Source organism: Denticeps clupeoides, chromosome 20, assembly GCF_900700375.1.
Source record: "Denticeps clupeoides chromosome 20, fDenClu1.1, whole genome shotgun sequence".
NCBI lineage: Eukaryota > Metazoa > Chordata > Actinopteri > Clupeiformes > Denticipitidae > Denticeps > Denticeps clupeoides.
This window is the reverse complement of record NC_041726.1, coordinates 12,169,559-12,190,459: the sequence shown is the minus strand read 5'-3', so window position 1 is coordinate 12,190,459 and position 20,901 is coordinate 12,169,559. Positions and strand designations below refer to the sequence as shown.

Sequence of the window (20,901 nt, the reverse complement as noted above, 5' to 3'; positions counted from 1 at the left end):
ATGTTGTAAATGATAAATGAGCAACCAAATGTCCTGTCCTGTCCATGTCAAAGACACTCATCAAGTCAACACATGATGTCTGTGATCAGCTACATTTGTGAGCTATAGCCAATGAAAACACATTACAAGGGACACACCAATTGACCCTCATTTGTTTCGTTTTTTTTACATCTGCTTATTTTTGTCATTCGCGTCTCGCCTTAGATTTTCTATTGTCTGAGGTTAGCAGACAGATCTTCAGACTTTCTACAAACTCCACAACTTGGTAGATTTGGTTTGAACTCTTCGGTCCACATTCTTTTAAAATAATGACAACTTTAGCAACTTTATGGACACCTAGTACTGCTCCACAACCAAGAGGAAGCGCACCTTTGCAGCGTATCTGTTGGATGGGAATGAGTCATTTTATTTGCATAGCAAATACCGCATATCTTGAGAATTCGAAGCATGCAGCAAACTGATGGATAGGGAGGACAATACAAGAAAGCAAAATACTGTGTTAGAATGGCATTTCGAAATGACATGTTAGCATGTAGCACAATATAGCAGCATTTTGCATATTTTGAGTAGGATGTAATATTTTTTACATTTAAAGTTGCCAGCTCCAATGGGCAACTGATCCAAGTCCAAATATTACTAGATCAGTGGTTCTCATACTTTTCATGAGAAGTTTGACCTCCAAAACATTTAGCGCTCCAAGTACCCCAACCAAGTACCACCATTATACACAGCTTTATACACAGCTTCCACATATTCTATACTGCATCGAAACACAAAGCAGCTGGGAATATCTCAGAGGCTTCTAGTGTGCGATGAAGTGTACCACAGTTTGAGAACATTATTCCATCCGGTGTTGTGAAATAAAGTGCAGAAATAAAGAATCTGAGGCATAGAAAATATTACTCTAAACTAAATGCCTTATCTTTACTGAAATACAAATCTATCATCATAAAATGCACCGATGGAACAACAGACACCAATTCTATTATACAATTTATTGGATGATGATCAAGAAAACATTAAACAACTTTTACAAATGCGTACAAAATGAAAAGTAAAAATACATATCAAATGAAAGTTTAGGAAAAACTTATAAAGAGAACCATTAAATCCCACAGTCATCTCCAGTGTCTGATTTCTTCTACTCTGCGTGAGGTCTACCTCGACTTGTCTCGCCGTTATTTTAAAGTGGAAAGTTTATGTGATGTGTGAATTGCAGAGCTAAAAATAAAGCTAACGAAGGCACGTCTGGTTGGCGACAATGAAGCTGCAAATGCATGAGCGGATGTGTGGAGAGAAAAGAGGAGTCAGCAAGTGTTATCCAACTATCACAGTTTGTGCTTCTTTTTGGCATCATTTAGAAACTGAACTGGAAAGGTAGAGAAGCAATAATCCTGTAAAATGCTATGCTGCACACCCCTACTGCATTAATGGCTTCGGCACTGAAACAAAACCAAAAAAATGAAAAATATAGTAGGATTTAAAAAAAAAAAAAAAAAGCGAGACCGACAGTATCTTAAACCTTTTGTCGCTTACCTAACAACCTTTTCCAGTCTGAGGTTCAACAAAACATCAGAACAATGCTACAGATATACACCCATAACAGCATGGAACAACATATATAAAATACCTTAAATAAAAAAATCCACCTTTATAAAAATGGAATCACAGTTCAAAACGAAGAGAGGAAATGATTCCCTTTGACCATCTTTAGTTTTGTGAAGTACAGTGATTGTCTTGATAATTTTTTTTTTTTTTTTTTTTTTTTACCATCAGGATTGCAGTTCCATCTTCTTGCATGATTTAAATAAGCTACCCATTTGGCCATGCAACATGCAGACATTCTTGTGTTCTCTTGAGAAGAGTGAAGAGTGCATGACAGTCATTACTGGTAATATATATTGTAGTGATTTACAGTGTAAGCATGTGCACTGGTGCCTGGCAGACCCAGTGGGGGAGCCGGCGGTAGGCAGGCAGTGTGAAATCGATATATATATATATAACCCATTCTGCTGTTGTCTTTCATGGCTCTCAACGTATGGCCTTGATCTTCTATACATCCATCTATCTCGTCTGTGCAACCAGAATCATTGGAGCAGTTTCCCACACATCCGTCTCTCCGTGAGAACAGAGCGTGTTCAACCATGCGCCTTTATCACTTATGTAGAAATTGCAGGGTGATATAGTTCACTTGAGTCAATACTGAGATTGCACAGCAAGATCAAAATATGACAATCGCCCAGGTCTAGCGACTGATAGGGCATTCCCTTTTTCCCACATTAACGCTAAACACCTCTAAACACATCATTTTTAAAGAAAAGTCATCATTTTGTGCTTTACCTGGACATATTTGGAGTGATGGAAAGAACATAAAAAATAGACCACAGCATCAGTGGACTTGGCAAAAATGTCCACAGTAATATACATATATATATATTTTTAAAGCCACCGATTACTCCATGCATATTATACGGAATAAAGTCCACATCATGTTCATATTAAAAACATCAGCATACGACTAGAATATACCCGTTAAAATAAAGGTACACTTTTTGAGTTCGTACAACAGTGGTGCCATTTTTCTTAATTATGCACACATTTAACTGACAATATATATTAATCCTTGATATTATTTACAAAATGTGGTAGCCTCAGAAATTAAGCTAAAACTTAAGACCAAAGTAAAAACAAACAATATATTATCACATATTCCACTTGATTAACAAATAAGGAATGCATTAAAATCAAAGGGCTCTTAAATGCAATATATATAAAAATACCTTTTTTCTTAATCAAATGTAAAATGCACTGCAGATATCAGAACACCATGTCAACCTCAAGTTAAACTCAGGTTTGAAGGCAACAAGTTCTTAATATTAAATACATTGCACAATTTTTAAAAAAGCTTTCTGGTATGTGCAGTGCTTTATGGACAGACATTCAACATGATACATATATGTAATATATAAGTATCATTTTGAATTCCTCCCAAACAAAGAACATAAATTTATTTGTGAGAATACCTGGCAGATATATTGGTCTTGGGTTGTGAGTGTGGATGTATTCACTGTGTGCTTTGCTGTAAACCAAGGTTTCAACATACAGCACATTACCCTCCTTTTTTTCCCTCCAGTATTGCCAACTCCCAATACGATGGAAAGCCAGTTGAGTTTTGTTCTGGTTATCTAAAGGGATTAAAAAGTAAAAAAAAAAAAGCCTTCATGGCCCAGTCATGGCCTGTAGCGTGTTTGGGCAATTGGTGAATGGAGAGAGTTGGCAATACTGAATGCAAGGAGGTCATGTCACTATATGAGGAAGGGGAGGGTTGGCGTTGGTGTCCACAGCTTTGGCAGGTCACTGTGCTGTTTGGGGCGTGGCCGCAGGCCCGCAGAGTGGCAGTGTTGTTGCCAGTGCCAGCCGGAATTGAAGCCCTCCCGGTTAAACCAGCATGGGTGCCGACATGAAGCTCTCGCCACGAGCCACGTTGGCAGCTGGAAGATCCTCGTTGGATGCATAGTGGCCGTCCGGTGGGTTTCCAGAGTCCATGTATGGCACAGCATTGTCACCTGTGTCATCTGGATTGTGGGTGTGTGCCGAGTTGTTCCAAACAGTGGGCCCGCCTCCATTGGCCGGACTGGTGGTGTTATCGTTGTCATCGCAGGCGTCCAGGTCCTGCATCACACACAGACGGGCATTAGCAATTGCCTAGCGAGGCTACTTTTTCGACACAGATATAAGGAACGTCCCATGTGGAGAAAAACAGGTGGGGAATTATGGTTCTAGATCACCCGCACGCTCCCACAGGCCCTGATGACAGATGTGTTTGCGCGTCGCAGCGGGGACAATGGTAATTGCCTTTACGGTTATCATCGAAGATTAAATAACCAGCTCATCATATTAATCTTCACAAAGCCCCTCTGGCGGAGTTACTGCGGCTGATCACCCATTTTTCATATGACTCACTAGCTCTCACTCAGCAAAGCTTTATACATGGCGACCGGGCCAGGGCACACACACTGCTGGCCTCACGCAGGAGAGGATTCGGCATGCGAAGAAATACAAAATCCTCCCCTCAACATCAGTCCCTCGAGACACGCAGGGTTAAGTGTCTTGCTCTGGGACACGATGGTAGTAAGTGGGGTTTAAACCTGGGTCTTCTGGGTTCATAGGCGAGCTTGTAACCCGCTAGGCTACTACCACCGCGCCGGTCTGTGCTGTTGTTGGATTGTTATGGTCCGTCAAGTGAAATGTGCTGCCAGTTGCTGCATTTCAAAATGTCGTACATGCAACCACCACCAGTAGGGTATAATTATTGCAAACTTTTTTTTTAATCCTATAATGAAAAAACACATGTAATGTAATTCAGGAAGCGTTTGGGCTTTTTAATTGAAAAAATGGCTAAGTTTTGCCATGTTAAAGTGTTTGTTTAATATTTATTTATGCCTGTTGTATGTCACGTGTCTTCCGTTGTACTACTGTTACTTTGAGAAGTTTTGCACGTTTTCGCTCACATGTACTGTACCTGAGTGTTTGTGACAAGAGCCACAATTTTCAAAATGATGATAAGTGCAGCTAGTGTCAGAGGTCAAAGATATCCTCATGATTTGCATAAAAAACTAAATAAAACGAGGAAAAGAACTTGCTCTTTAATTATGTTTGTGCACATGATGTATTGTCAAGTGCAGGTATTAATCATTCAATCATTTTTAAATTCTGTTTACACGAATATCATTAAAGATGGTTTCATTAAAGGGTGCTAGTAGCCTAGTGGGTAACACACTCGCCTATGAACCAGAAGACCCGGGTTCGAATCCCACTTACTACCATTGTGTCCCTGAGCAAGACACTTAACCCTAAATTGCTCCAGGGAGACTGTCCCTGTAATACTGATTGTAAGTCGCTCTGGATAAGGGCGTCTGATAAATGCTGTAAATGTAAATGTAATGTAAGATGGTGTTCTGGCTGACAAAAAACAAGTGAACACCAATGAAAAGGGTGTTTAGTTTCTCTGCTTCGAGACACAGAATCCTACAAAGTGGTTCTGAGGATGCATGATGCAGGAAGCGAACAAGCACCATGACTGTGGAGCACTGTGCATTGTGCCAGTTCAAAAACAGTCCCCAACTGATGTGACGATAAAAATGATTTCATTTTATTTTGATTTGATGCTTTATTATACGCATGCAATCTGTGGAAAATTGTCTTACATTTAAATCTAGTATATATTACAAATTTATAAAGAAGACATGTCATAACATCGATATCTTGTCATGTCCTCAGTTGGATTAAACTGAGACCGATGCATTTTTTATGCCAGTACTGAGTGGCCATTCCTCTTCGTTTATTCCAAACGAGGCCTGGCGGAAAAATCCGGCTTTCTAAATTTTAATCAGACACATCCTGTACTGTCACAAAACAGATGAGGTACATGGACTGTGTGAGGATGTACTTGGATAATGTGGCCTTACCGTGACGGGCTCCCCACTGGTCTCATAGTAGAGCTGACTGAGTGGCTGCGCCTCATGGGTGCTGGGGTCGTGGGCTTTATTCAGCTAAGAGCAAAGAGACAGAGTCGACTCAGCACACAGACTGCTCATGAGTACATATTAACCTTGTTTTAAACCCAGTGAAGCCAGAGGACTTTTGCTGATGAAAAAAAATCCATCTTGTGTAAAAAAAAAAAAATGCTATGTCAACAACAAATGCTTTATTTTTAGAAATTAATTTCCGCTACATATCTACTTTGACACAAAAGTTATAGGGTATGAGCAGCGTAGTGAAACAGTAATGAGAAAAAGCGTGCGCAGGACGGGGTCCTGGTCCACTCACCATCTCAGTGGAGCTGCCGGATTTCATGGGAGGAGGGGGCTTGTGTTTGGGTGGAGCGCTGTTTACGAGACAGGGAGGGAGAGAGAGGCAGGCAGGTTAGCCGCCATTATGCTGCAACTTAAAGCCGAATGGATGGATGGATGGAGTGTTAGCAAAAAAGGTACGTGAGACCACTTTAGGTACATTTGGCACGAGCACTGCAGGGAAAAATTCCTACCATCATGCCTAAATAAATCGTGCTATGAGTCCCATCAGGTATATATCAAGACTCAGACATCTTCATCAGGGTACACGCGAGGCCTTACGGTGTTTCAATCACGGCAAACAACCCGTCAACCTGTCATTTCTTTTCTGTGTTCGCCCATTGTGCCGTGTTTATTTGTGTTTATAATAATTCCTTTTCATTTGAAACGGCGTGCATGTGCGCTTCATTCCCCTTCGCACCCTCAGACGTGGCACAACCAATAATAAATCCGTATGCCATTACAGTCTATCCTTTCTAATTAATGGTGAATTCATGAACAGTGTTGGGGAGTAACGCCATGTTACTGGTGTAATTAAATGAAAGATTCAAGCGAGGAATTTGCATCCTTGCTATGTTTTCTTCTGTGGTGGTCTTCTTCTGTGGCCACTGGTTTGCAGGGTATATGTATGAGGGTCGCTCCTCCGGCCCCATCAATGAGCGAAGGCGGCGAAGGGGACGGTGCGGCTGCTGGTTATGCCTGGGAAGAGGACACAGCTTTACGGAGCAGGGAGATGAGCCTCATGGTGCATCACCAGTGTCCTGTGAAGGAGGTAGAAGAAGCAGGTTTTGTGGCACCTTGCGGCCATGTTCCTCCAACGTGGAGGTTCGTGCGGCAGCCTGGAATGAAGGGAAACGCTCCTGGGGAACCGGATGGGGGTGGGCTGGCTGCTTGTACCTCCCGGTGTTCACGGCAGCATTATTGCTGCAGATGAACAATAGTTGATGCCAGGGAAATAGTCTCCTCCAGGGTGCTGCCCCAGTCTCGGTTCACCGTCTCGTCCTTAATGTCCTCTCGCAGGTCATGATAAAAAACAGACGCCTTCCAGCCACTCTGGATGGGCAAGTCAATAGAATAATCTGAAGTCGGCTTGGAAGATGAATTGGAACAGGATCCTTCTGCTTCAAGAGGGCCCAGTTCAGGGTTCTCCCATCATGCATGCGATGCAAAATGTCACCTGGGCTTCTTCGTGCGGAAACTGACCGGGTTGGAGGCCGACAATCAGCACTGGAATCTGCCAGGAATCTGCATCAGGTGGGGACAGCGGGGGCAGGGCGAGCCCAGTGTGCTGCCGGAGGCGGAGCCAGACGAGCGGGAGGCAGCGCGGCATCCACTGCCGGTGAGACAGTGAGAGTCTGAAGGTCCTGGAGCGGATGAGTCGGCCGCAGCACGTTTTTAAATCTTCCTGCTGCCAGCGTATGGTCGTCAGGAACTGGGTGAACATAGTCTGCAATACCCGCTGTGCACGATACCCACTACTGTCATCGGGAGAGGGGGGATGCGCAGTCGCAGAGGTGCTGCAGGTGGCAGTAGCCTAGTGGGTAACACACTCGCCTATGAACCAGAAGACCCAGGTTCAAATCCCACTTACTACCATTGTGTCCCTGAACAAGTGACTTAACCAGGGGGGGACAGTCCCTGTAACTAGTGATTGTAAGTCGCTCTGGATAAGGGCGTCTGATAAATGCCGTAAATGTAAAGTATGAAGCTGTGCTTGTGACAGGTAGGTGTGCTGAATCCCATGGGTCAGCACTTATTGTGGTCGTCTACTTCGGTGGTTGCTGGGGTGCTGCTGAAGGGGAAGGGGTGCTGCTGGGACCATGACAGGCAATAATTTGGGTGGAATTTGTGTCAGCCAATCAGTTCCCACTGAATATAAAAATCCACGTGAAGCGGACTTCTGCGTACACCATCGTCAATGTCGAATTTTAACAGTTTAACTTATTAACAGTTGGCCTTATTGATGTGGTGCATTGTAGCAGAGATTATAATTTGATTACAGCGATTTTATTCTATCATTTCATCCTACCATGACACCTTGAGGAAGGCCGAAAAAAAATGTCAGGTGCTACCGGCCTTTGACAGGAAACATTACTTCGTGTTGGCAGAAGTCAGTGTTTAGTTCTGCTATGTAAGGTGATCACCGCCAGGTTACACAATTTCAACACAAATTCAGAATTTAGAAAAGTGATCAAAATGGAATAAGTTTTATTACTTTCATACAGTAATATAAAACTATTACTGAGATTACCAAGTCATCTTCCCAACACTGTCATTTAATGACTTTGTCGTGTTGTTCCTGAATAATTCCAAAAATTAGGCCGAGGACATTGTTAGATTACAAAGCACGAGGACACACCATCCCTACCAGAAATGAATCCCATGCGTACACTACTTGTTTATTTTCATTGCGACTTTTCATCACCACAAATGACAGTTCGTAGCGCCAACTGCGTGAATAGCCGCGGTGGGCGTTATGAGGTTAACCCTGCGGGGAGCAAATGTGTATATATTATTTTTAAAACCTATAAGATCTGAAACGTTTCGTGGCTGCTTGTTATGTAAAGAATGTGTGTGTGTGTGTGTGTGTGTGAGCCAGACACTCACTCTCCGTTCTCAGCACTCTGTCGCCGTTTGCGGTATATGAAGATTCCCGCTCCAATCAGGCACAGGACGATAATTGCAGCAATGATGCCCCCAATGATGCCGGCGGTAGCTGGAGGTGGATCCGCTCTCCTGGTTTCTGTAAAGAGAGACCGTTTCCATCCGTGAGTAAAAAAAAAAGCAAGCAGATGCACATTATCGAGTGAACGACTCTGACTGGAGGTGTGTTGTGGGAGAAGCCGCGTGGGCGACTGGAGGATCCTCCTCTGCGGCTTCGCACAGCTTGGGTGCGAGAGACGCCTGCTAAAATTAGCCTCGCCGCTGCCTGCTGAGAGGAGAATCGTACCGTGATTGCAGCAAGAGAGCATCGTTGTGCGCCCATTGTGTTACTTTGGCGAAACTCCGGCGCACGGTGCCGCTCGCGGCCACAAGGGGAGCTGTGGTCACTCATTTCATCACACAGAGACGGCGGAGTGGAAAAAACACGCTGCCCGCGGGTCCGAGAAGCAGAGAAACACACATGCAAATGCAAATGCACACACACACACACCAATTCCCCACGTTGATGCGTTCTATTTTTAGACTCTGGGTTGGGGTTTAGATTCTGCAGTAGAGACTGGCCTCCAGCTTGCTTTAGCAGTAGTTCTATCAAAAAAACCCCTCGCCTCCTTTCACAGTGCATCAGCAGGTGGTGTCTGCCTGTCACACGTCCTCACGCCGACTCGCATTCACACACACACACACACACACACCAAAATGGAAGAATGAGAGGTGGAGGATGAAATGGGAGGTTTAGAGCATCTACTGCGCTCAGATCAAGACTCTGCACACACAAACAAAAGCACGCAAATACGCACACACACACACACAGCACTTTAAATGAAAGCATTTCACCACTGATGTTCCCCCGTCGGAACCAAAGCGGCCCCGTAAATAAAAAATGAGGGACGTCATGGATCAAAAGATAACATAAGCAGGGGGACAGCGGGACCAGTGACCATACAGAGCTGTCTCTGTCTCAGAAATGTCGCTCTGCCAGGTATAGACACACACACACACACACACACACACACCTCAAACCATTCAGCCAGAAAATTCCTCTAAATCTCCTCCAGGGCTGACAGTGCAGCATTGTTTCATTCTTTTCAGGGCCGAATGAAAGTGCTTAGCTGGATTTCCAGAAGAGTCTACAGCGCTGGAGAGCGGCGCCTGCTCTCGGGTACCACCCCGCCCGTGACTCATTCCTGATAGAGTCGGAGGAGGTCTGCGACGTGGCGATGGAGAGATAAAACGTTGGTGGGATGTTGAAGAGAACAGTGCTGCAGGGGAGTCCGTTTGATTTTTTTTTTTTTTTAAAGATCTAACATGAGCACCGTGACACCACACACACGTTGGTTTGTACATCTTTGTGACTAACTCTATGCATCAACGCTTATCCAAGCCTACTCCTAAACTAATGCCAGTAAAAATGGACACTTTTTTTAGAACACAAAATGTTCATAATGAAATGCCATGTTTTTCTTATCATTGGGAGGACCTTTAGAGACCTTTATTTTTAAAGTCTTATAACATTTACAAAGGTGAAATACGTCCTCTGGATTAAAATATATTGAGAAAACCTAAAAGAATCACTTATTTCTCTCAACCAGAAAACCAACTTCAGTTATATATGGTAGTAGGTGGTGGTAGTGGCCTAGTGGGTAACACACTCACCTATGAACCAGAAGACTCAGTTTCAAACCCCACTACCATTACTACCATTGTGACACTTAACCCTGAGTGTCTCCAGGGGGACCTGTCCCTGTAACTACTGGTTGTAAGTAGCTCTGGATAAGGGGGTCTGATAAATGCCTTAAATGTAAATGTAATATATATAGAAACTAAGTAGCGACGATCCATAGAGCTTACACGTCCTCACTCTGCACAACATCCAATGTGCTACATCTTAAATGAGGACTCCAAAATCGTCACTAGAATCTAAAAAAAACCACACATATTCACACATACAGATTACCACAATCTGAATAGTTGTATTGCAACATGTTTTCATTCTCTTGCTTTCTTCGACATTCTTTGTATTCCTTCAGACTAGGGTCCTTCTTTCTCCTTCTCACACACACACACAAGTGGTTAGTTATTAAAGTCAGGCATCAGGCCGCTGCGGTGGGAGGGCTGTGGGGCAGCAGGCAGGCTGGTGGAGGAGGGGGTGGAGCCCACAGACAGAGATGGAGAGGAAGCCTCCGCTTAAATAATAACAATCGGTCGCGGGCTGACTCCTGAATCATCACATGCCAGCCGAGCAGAAGGCGCAACAGAGGAGAGGGAACGCGCGCGAGAGAGAAAATATGTAGGGCCACTCAATCTGCAGAGCCGCATTAGATCCAGCAGGGTGACGGGCAACATTAAACCACTCGCCGGCTAACAACTGACTGTGTTAAAACACAAAGAGATGCGCATTCCAGCTGCCTCTGACTAATAACTATACTAATTATCGCTCATACTCATACAACAGCACAAATCTGGATAAAGCAAACGGTTAAATAAAATAATAGCCTTTATATTCAACACTGGGACAGGCAAATCACAACACCACACAGGCTTAATTACGATCTGGTCCTGAAACAAGTATGCAAATAAGCCAGATTTCTGTGGAGCCAAGACAGATATTCAGCCCCGGCTCGGAGAACGCGGTTTCATCAGCATGACAGGACAGGGAGGGGAAAAACACAAAACCTCAACCACTAGACCGCTCTGAAGAAGCCGCGAACGCACCCTGTTCAACTATGACCGTGTGCCATACAGAAACCGCATTTTAATGGATTTAATGATGGTGCAAACAACACAGCACAGTCAGCACAGGCTTAGGCACAGGCCTGGTGTGGCTGGGAGAAAAGGAACTACTGCTGCATTCCACTAGGCTCATTTGTTGGAACAGGGAATGACGTCACACCCCAGGCGAATGGATATTAGACAGATATTATTTAATATTTTCTGATTCAGGTGTAGGGGACATTCTTGACTCAGAAGTTACAAATCCTCCCGGTACAAATAGAATGTACTTTCTAATTCACTTGCTTTCATTTTTTGATCATTCGTATTTATTGTGATCACAATTAGTCTGATATCCAGTCTTATCTCATATTCCCACCTTAATAGATTGACAACAAATCGCCAACCTTTATTTTATGATGCAATAGTCAGTAATCAAAATTACATCATTAGCCCAGCCCTATTCATAATAAGATTATAATATTTTATAATATTTGGACCATTGCAGCTGTATTAGTGTTAGATATTAACTAATTATTGGTCATTGTGCGTTTTTGTGTAGACACTGAATGCACCACTAGCTCGGCTTGAGCGAAACAATTGTGACGCAGCAAATTGAAGTGAATTCAGCTGAAAAGAATGGACAGGAACTGAAATTCGATCATGGAGCCAGAGAGATGGGCCCAGCCAGAACAGACAGAATAGGGGATCATTTTTATCGTGCGCCCAGCCTGGCTGCCATCCCGACGTTAAAAGATTTACGCAGCTCATGATAATTGAGATATGAAGTCTTAAATCTGCCCCGGGCAGGAGAAGCATCACTCTCGTGTCCCATTCCCCACACTCCCCCCTCCGACGACGAGCACGTTCAGCGATCCAAAGAGGATTAGGGCTGACACTCACCCCCCCCAGCCACCGCGGTTCATTCCCTACATATCTTCACCACTTTCCCATCATTCCTCCTGCCCTCTTTAAATGTTTTCTTTTAGCCCCTTTCACCTTAGGTGACCCTGAAAGCCCCCCGTGACCTCAAGCATCCCTTTTCATTTGGAACGCTGGACTGGGCCACAGGGGGTAGGATAGGACTCCTCTGTCCCTGCGGGACGGCCACTTATCTTCTGTAGCACTGATAAAAAAGCCCCACCCCCCTTCCGCGATAAAGGACGCTGCTCTGCTCTTCTTTTCATTCCAAGGACTCCAGTGCAGTGACCTAAGCCATGTCACTGCGACACATCGGGGGTCGCTGGTGGATTTCCATTGTCGCTACACGTCTCTCTCTTTGTATAAGTCCCTCTCTGTCGACTGTACACTGGCGTTCTCGGCAATGTGACAATCCTGAGAGCGCCACATTTTCAAGCTCAGCATGTCCCTCGGTGGCCTGCTTGAGTGTGTCGGAACGATTGGGACAGAAAAGGGGGAGGAAGGAAGGCCGTGGAGTGTAAGAGACCGAGGATAAAAGTTTTTTTTTTTTTTAATCGCTTGTTGCTGGAGCTCAACTTGGTGGACATTTTTGTCCATCTGCTCTCCCATTTTTTCAGATTATAATCGCCCTGCAGCATCCACTGGTCCAACGCAGAGTTGCCAAAAACACACCAAATGACACGTACACACACAATAGTTACAGCTTGACTAAAACACACACTGACGCACATACACAGTTGCATCTGTAAGAGCTGAGTGGTTATAAGCATCTGGTCTCAACAGTCCAGAAAAGTGCAAACTCGGTGACCTCATATAAAAAACAAAACAAACAAACAAACAAACAAACAAACAATTAAACAAAAAAACCCCACATGCATACACCAGAGGGAGGGAAGGCGGGGAGCTCTGCAGACGCCCTGACTCCTCTATCCGTGTCAACGCCTCCCTTCCCTTCCCCTCCTTAACCCCGGTCACGTCTGTTTGACCGGGGCTCAGCAGGGATCGGGTCGGACCGTCTCATTTAGAGCGGGGCCGGGGGGGAGGGGGGAGGCGTTTCGGGGGGCAGGCATTCCAGCCCCCCTGTGGCGAACCCGTTACCTGGAAACCGCATGCGTAAGTGATGAGGGCTAAGGGCCACCGCAGCTCACGGAGTGTCAGAGCGGCGGGGAACAGAGGGACGGAGGGGGGAAACAGAGAGAAGGAGTGTGCGTAATGAGAGTCAGAAAGGGGCGAGAGAGAAACAGCCGGGGAAGGCAAGGCAAACAAGAGAAAGAGACAGAACCGGAAAGTTAAATGATAGCGAGTTGGGGAAGCAGCGCTGTGGTGTGTTTGTGTGCAAACTTCATAATCGGCGCCGCATGCATGAATACTGATGCCTCCATATGAGCATTCTGTCCAGTGCACACAACCATCAATATTTATCTGACAGTAATGGTGCATACAGATGCCCCAGCAAGTACAAACGATCAGTTGGTCATATTGGCATGAAGGAATAAAACCCATCATTATAACAATTAACAGACCTGCGGTCCATAAATAAAATGAAAAATAGAATGGTCCATATTCACAATGTGACATTCACAATTGTCCCTAACACACTACGTCTTACGTAACGCCTGGAAAATATTTTGTCTTAAAAAAAAAAAAAAAAATATATATATATATATATATATATATATAAAAAAAAAATATTGCAGCTGAATCTTAATGTAGTGTTTTTATTATACTACTGCAGTTGCAGGGTATAGAAACAGTCGTGGAAAATGGGAATAAATCAAGTGGACTGAGTTGAGGAGGAGTCAGTCGGAGGCCTTGGTTCTTCCAGTATTAAAGTGACCTTCGAGGATTTTTTAAATGGAGATACAGCACATCATCTCCGGCTCACATGTAACAGTAAGTGAAGGCGAAAAAACCAGAAGAGACAGGCTGGGTTTTCTAATCAGAAAGTGCTTTAGCAAAGCAGCCATTGGCTGGCAGGCATCTGGGTGGCATTAAACCATATTACACTGTGATGTCACTTCAGCTCAGTTCCGCAGTCAATTCAGTTCCACAGAAAAGAAAAAATAATAAGCAATCAAAGACAATGATGCCAGTCAAGCCTTCTGTGCTTAGAGAAAGAATGTGGAACCATTATCTATTTTCCATTATCATTGTGAAGGGCAAGGCACTAAATGCAGGTCTGGTTTTATATAAGAAGGAATTAATCAATTCATCGTTTAATTAATATTTCACCATCTAACCAATTACTTGTATCTGCAGCATAATATCGACTAAACAAAAATGCTTGTTTAAACCCACAAGGGTAGGATTAGGTGTAGTGCCTCTGTGTGTGTGAGCGTGTGTGCACATGTGTATTCTCAAAATGTCCCAACTTATCCAAAAAGATTTATTTTCTGACTATTGTGGGAACATTTTGATCTCTATAAAATATGGTCCTACAATGACAGAAAAACATGTAATTTTGAAAAAAAAAGAACAAATTTGCTTGGCTTGCTTAGAGCCAAAATGGCAGAATTAGGTCAAGAAATAGAAGGATGGAGGTAGTTACATGTTTTTTAATACAATTTTGACTTATTTATTATCCTTGGTTGTCACAAAGTGTGTGTGCGTGTGTGGCTACGTCAGCACTTTCTGTCAGTATTTGTGTGTTTCAATGTCACAGTGTTCTGGTGAGCGTGACTCTTTCCAAGACTCTGAAGTCTGTCTCCTTCTCCCGTCCTCTCAGATCCTGAACGGGCATTAAACTTTTCACCGAGGCTTTTTAAAAAATAAACTAGACACTGGTCATTCCACAAATGGTGTTTCTTACTGGTTGGAGAAGGCACGGTTTGGGTCAACAGGTCCTAAAATTTACATTTACGACTTTTTTAGACACCTTTGTCCAGAGCGAATTACAGTCAGAATTTACAAGGACAGTCCCCCTGGAGACACTCAGGGTTAAGTGTCTTGCTCAGGGACACAATGGTAGTAGATGGTATAGTGTGTCACCCACTAGGCTATGACCACCCCTAACAACAAATTGTAGCTCTTTTTGTGAGATGAAGAGCCATTTGGGTGTTTTGTTCAAATTGGATTGAGGAACAGGTCTCATATACAGTAGATTAGTCATTTCTCGTTCAGCCCCTTAAGTAGCCAGGGTTTTAATCCCCTCTTAATTTCTCTGAGCAGCCAGCGCATTTCTAATGACTTCTAATTATGTTTGGCATTACGGCATAATGTGCTCGGGTGACCTTGCTCTTTGTGAAGTGCTTCTGGTGAAAGGTCCCCTCCTTCTCTCAGATATTCCGGCCTTTTTAGCGGTTTGTATTTTTTTAAATGCCACGCTCCCTCTTTAATGGCTCACACCGGGTCATTGCATTGTCTTTTGCTTCTCACCACCTCTTCCTCTCGGTGGGGGGGTGAGCGTATGCTTCCTGTCAGCCCGTGCCACTCAATATCAGGGCTCTCGTGCTCCGGAGGTGCCAGGATAAATCGGTTTAATGTCCTTAAACCCCGGCGCCAGACTACACTACACTACACATACCAACCTTAGCATTAAAAAAGTAGAAACGTTCTAATATCTGGGCAGCAGACAGCAGTTAGCCCACTGAATCGGACACAAATGCAAAAATAAGATGAATAACAATGACCTGCTTGTCTCCTCATCTCAAGGTTATTAATTGATAAGCGGTTCTTAAATTAAACGAGTACCACCCAAGTACCCCCATTATCAGTGACATTAAAACAACAGTAGTTAAAGCCTATTAAATAGTTTATATTATATTCCTAATATAAAAATGATGTGTTATTGACTGTCATCCACTGTCAATACTGATATCAAACACACGGCAAGTGACCATATAAAATGTACTACAATCGGGATATTAAGAATAATACCTGCAGATCAGGCAGTACCACTAGAGGGAGTCACGGTGCCACAGTTTGAGATCCAAGGTATGAGGAGCACAGCTGAAGAAACACACAGCGGCGCTGAACTCCGAGACCCCTGTCAGCACTAGGCCTAACGGATGCTGCTCATCGCAGCAGATAATAACACACACACAGTCTCTCCCGCTGCTGGAGCTTCCCTTTTTTGTCATCCTCCCTCATGTTCACACTAGGTTCGCACACAGCGCGTCTTTTTTTTTTTTCTTTCTTCTTCTTCTGAGCCGCCATAATAGCTTCTTCCCACTTCCTTTCTATGATGGGGTGAGAAACAGTGGTGGGGAGACGAAGGAGAGAAGCCGGACAGAACAGCTTACTCTGGAGAGAGCCTACGGCGCACTTAACCTCCATTATGGGCTTTCAAAGCAGACTTGTTTGTTGCAAGACCTGTGAGTGAACAAACCCTTCCGCGAAGGGGCCGTGAATGTAATCGGCTGCAACTGCTGCCAAATCCCATGGACTTCTGATGCCATGTGGTGGGAGAGTTGCCCGGCTGCATTTAGTCCCGGGCCTCGGAAGTGACAGGGGAGGAGGAGCCACTCCATTAACTGGGCGTGGGGGTGGAGAGGACGCTAAAAACACACCTTACTCATCTCTCTAAGAAGGGAAGATGACAGTGCAGGCCTCCGGAGGTCTCTGTTAAGAGATCAGGATGAAGGGGAGTTAGGGGAGGGATACTAAATGCCACAGTCAGGAAATCATCCTACCAGAAAATTAGCGACATCTTGGCTACGTTGCTAAAACGTTCTGCGGGAGTAAAAGGAAAACAGCTCCCATGCGTGCGGGAAGGAAGGTGCGAGTCGGAAATCTTTTCCTGTCGGTTTGCAACCTCTGTAAACTGAGGTCGAATGCCAGCAAACAAAATTAAAAAAAAGCAGTAAACTCTTACTGTGCCGGTTCATAGATTTACTAAAGTTGCACAAAGGTTTCGACCATAAGGGATCCCTGAGTATTCCTTTGCCAAAGAATTATGCTAGTAAATGGAAAAACATTCAAAACGTCATTACTAATGCACTAAGTAAAGACTTTGCACGGCAACAGATGCACTTTGTGAATCACCGGTAATAAGGCCGACATAATTTACGCTCGCATTATATTTTCTTACCCAAAATGCACACACATCTAATTTAGTTACAGGTGAAAGTAACTTGGACAGAATACATTAAAGCAACCCCAGACAAAGGCGTGTGTGTGTGCTGCATATCGGACAGAGTCAAATATCATTTCCTGTTACCTCTATTCCCTCCAGAGAGGTGATTTTCGGAAAAATGGGGACTTACTCACAGCAGTGGGATTGCTCATCGAAGGGCTGCATTTATTCGGAATAATTAGCACTTTTCACGTTCTTAAAAGCACACGGGTCAGCGTGACCCATAACTCTGTTTTCACCTCAGAGGTTCCAGACAGAACACACATAAAAACAAGCACACAAAAAAAGCACCAAGTCAAGAAACCCCAAACATTAATAGGATGGCTGATTGCTTAAAAATAAATCTCTCTTCAAACAGCCATTTCGGTGTGCATACAAATGGCCGCCCTTTTTGCCCTTTATGCACTGTGGTCTGTGACCTCAGACACTGAAACAAGCAAATCCACATCTGCTGTAATTTGCATTCCTACAGAGTCGAATCCTAAATGCTCACTTGCACGTTAAATCATGCAGTCCTGCTAACAGTACTCTCTTTTTACTGAGGAACAAGCAGAGGTTCCTGTAAGATACAATTATTGGACACGTTTCTAAAGACTATAGTGACTATTTTCATTGTATGTTCCATTCTCAAATATATAGAGATCAAAAAATATTCAGTACAGGCCAAATGTTTGGACACATCTTCTCATTCAATGTGTTTTCTTTATTTTCATGACCATTTACGTTGGTAGATTCTCACTGAAGGCATCAAAACTATGAATGAACACATGTGGAGTTGTGTACTTAACAAAAAAAGGTGAAATAACTGAAAACATGTTTTATATTCTAGTTTCTTCAAAATAGCCGCCCTTTGCTCTGATTCCTGCTTTGCACACTCTTGTCATTCTCTCGATTACTCTGCGGTCCATCTCACCCCAAACGATCTGGATTGGGTTCAGGTCCGGTGACTGTGGAGGGCAGGCCTCCACTTTTTGTTAAGTACATAACTCCACATGTGTTCATTCATAGTTCTGATGCAGTCAGTGAGAATCTACCAACGTAAATGGTCATGAAAATAAAGAAAACACATGAAATTTTGGCCTGTTCTGTATATATAGATCAAACAAGATCTTTATTGTTTGTGTATGTGATATATTAATGGCTGCAGGGTTAAATCCAGAATGAGGAAGGAGCATGTGTGAGAGCGGACAGTCAATGGGCTCCTCCCAATTCAGACTGTTTAGACTGTGTTATGGGTGACTGACAAAAGTCACACACCACCAAAAAGGTTCATTTGTTCCTCTTCTGAGGAACCTTTGTTTAAGTGTGATGCCTTTGAACTTAACATGTAGTGCTTCTCTTAGCGCCAGTATAAAAAACAGTGCCCTGTATGCTAATACTGTGCCACTGAAAGTCTGAGAGACAGAAAGAAAGAACGAAAGAAGAGAGTGTAGGTCATGCAAGACCGGTTGTGCAATGCATTATTAAAGAGCGTGAAGACAGGCAGAGTGGAAAAGAGGCGGAAACCATGGAAAGACAGCGATCCCTCCTTCTCATCCAGTCCAGCGGAGATCAAAGGCGAGGGTGATAAAAACCTGCTTTTTTCCCAGAGTTAGTTTGTTTCTTGTAATTCCAGGACAGCTTTTCTTACAGCTTCTGTACAATCGATCCTGTTCGTGGGTAAGAATTGGCCCACGTGTGTTGAGCACGTTGCAACGGGGAGGGGAGAAAAATAGGAAAACTAGGGCTAAACAGTGCACCATTTTCCTTCACTGTGTGGAGTCCATTGAACGGCCACTGATTAAACACAAAGTTCCGTACTTCCTAACAGCCAGCAAATAAAGGCAGGGTGCTTGTTACAGATTGCCGTGGCGTGTTCTGGAGAGAGGCGGCTTTGATCTTCCGAAAGAGAACAGGAACAGAATGTTTCTCGCCATTATTATTTTTAGCCGAAGCTTTCTATCGGTGCCGTACAGAAATGGCACCCCTCAGCCTCTCTGAATGGATAAACTCGGTGAGAGAAACTTGGACGGCGCTGTGATCACGGTGGGTCGGGAACCTCTGCTCTTGATGTGGGAACAGGTAAACACACCCCCCCCCTTGCTTGGCCCTACCCAACGCGTTCACCCTAAATGTCCACGTGCTCGCGCTATTCAGAGCCATGAGTGGAGCGATTGGGGGGGGGGAATCCATTAGAACACATAATCACTTTCTTCCCACCCGTCTTCCTATAAAGCCACGTCTAATGCCGTTTTATGACTTTTGGAGTGAAAGGCCGTCGCCGCTTGTTTAATTGACAAGTGCGCAGTGAAGTCATAAACCGGGCCTGACATTAATGGCTGTTAATGATATAATTTGTGCTTAGCCGAGCATGGATGCAGACACGAGACACTTGAACATGCTGCCGGGCCACGGCAATAATCATCTCGGTTTCACACGGCACTGAAGCACCACCCCCAAAAAAAGACAAACGCACTTATTTAAGTGCTTAGCTTCATCTGACTTACAGCTCCACTTTAAAGGTGAACAGTTGTGGTATGGAGCACATCTGCTGCCACCCACTAACCCATTCATCAAGGACTACTGATGGCCAGATATGGTTGTGGTGTGAGACCAAAACCATTCTCAACGATGTTGTACTGGGCTGCTGATGCTTGTGTGAATATTTTTTGCACACGTCAGTTTTGCTGGGCTAGAAGACGCTGACGATGCTATAAGAAAGTGACCGTGCACGGCTACATTTGGAAAAAGGCTCTAACTCTACATGCGCAAATAGTTGACCAGATGCAAAAATGTTCTGTATTAACATGGAGTACTTGTTAATGACATGATGGTAGTCCTGTGCACATCACTTCACAGTTAGAGCACCTAGTACAAGCTGATGGCAAAGGCGGAAAATTGCCTATTGGTTGTTCGGAAGTACTTTCATAATTTTCATAAAAGTACTTTTTATAATCTCTAAATTGTTGTGCAAAGTATGTGATGGCTATTATAAATATGAAAAATAACACTAGAAGCTCAGCTGCAATATATAAGCCCAATATGAAGCCTTACATCACACACTTTGATAACTGGTTCACGCTCATCACTGTGTTAGACTGTGTTATTCTCATGTTAGACTGTGTTATCATTATTTCCATGTTTTGCTATATTGGTTGAGATCAACCCCATCAAAAATGCAAGACACTTCAAGTATTCATATTATAAAATTTAGCCCTCATTCAACCCTTAACATGGACTGGTGTACCTACAAGTGGCGTTTGAGTGCAATGGCAAAAAAAAAAAATTGTCCAATGCCAGAAGTCTGCACTCCCTCACCAAGATCCGATTCGAGCAGCCGTATTTCCATTCTTAACAAGCCGACAGCTCATTAATGGAAATCCAAGCACAGTCACCTTGTGCAGGTGACGAGAAAGAAAAACTGTCACACACACCCCACCAGCGGGCATGGGTGGTCCGGGGGGGAACGTCTTCACTTGGATTGGCTGGGCCTCGCGGCTCCACTCTGACGCCAGGAGATCCACGCTGAGGCAAGCCAGTGCACACGCAGGTGTTTGTACACCCCAGTCGTTGGAAAGATGATGAAAAAAAATTGGAAAAGAAAGCCCCCCCCCGAGGCCATCTCCAAATGCCAAGTCTGCTTTTGTCTGCCAAAATTACACAACGTCTGCTTCGCCCTGTCGGTATTTCTCAGCCCTTTCA

General features: G+C 44.0%; 1 protein-coding gene across 1 annotated transcript in view; it reads right to left on the bottom strand.

Moving 5' to 3' along the window:
* Positions 1-980: 980 nt before the first annotated feature.
* The window catches only part of pvrl2l (PVR cell adhesion molecule related 2 like), an 84,911-nt gene continuing 64,990 nt past the window's right edge, over positions 981-20,901 (bottom strand). The window contains exons 7-10 of the mRNA XM_028963715.1: positions 8,460-8,595; positions 5,830-5,887; positions 5,469-5,552; positions 981-3,672 (exon numbers count right to left, since the gene is read on the bottom strand). Of these exons, the coding sequence (XP_028819548.1) occupies positions 3,439-3,672; positions 5,469-5,552; positions 5,830-5,887; positions 8,460-8,595 (512 nt within the window). The 3' untranslated portion in view covers positions 981-3,438. The remainder of the gene's footprint in view (positions 3,673-5,468; positions 5,553-5,829; positions 5,888-8,459; positions 8,596-20,901) is intronic.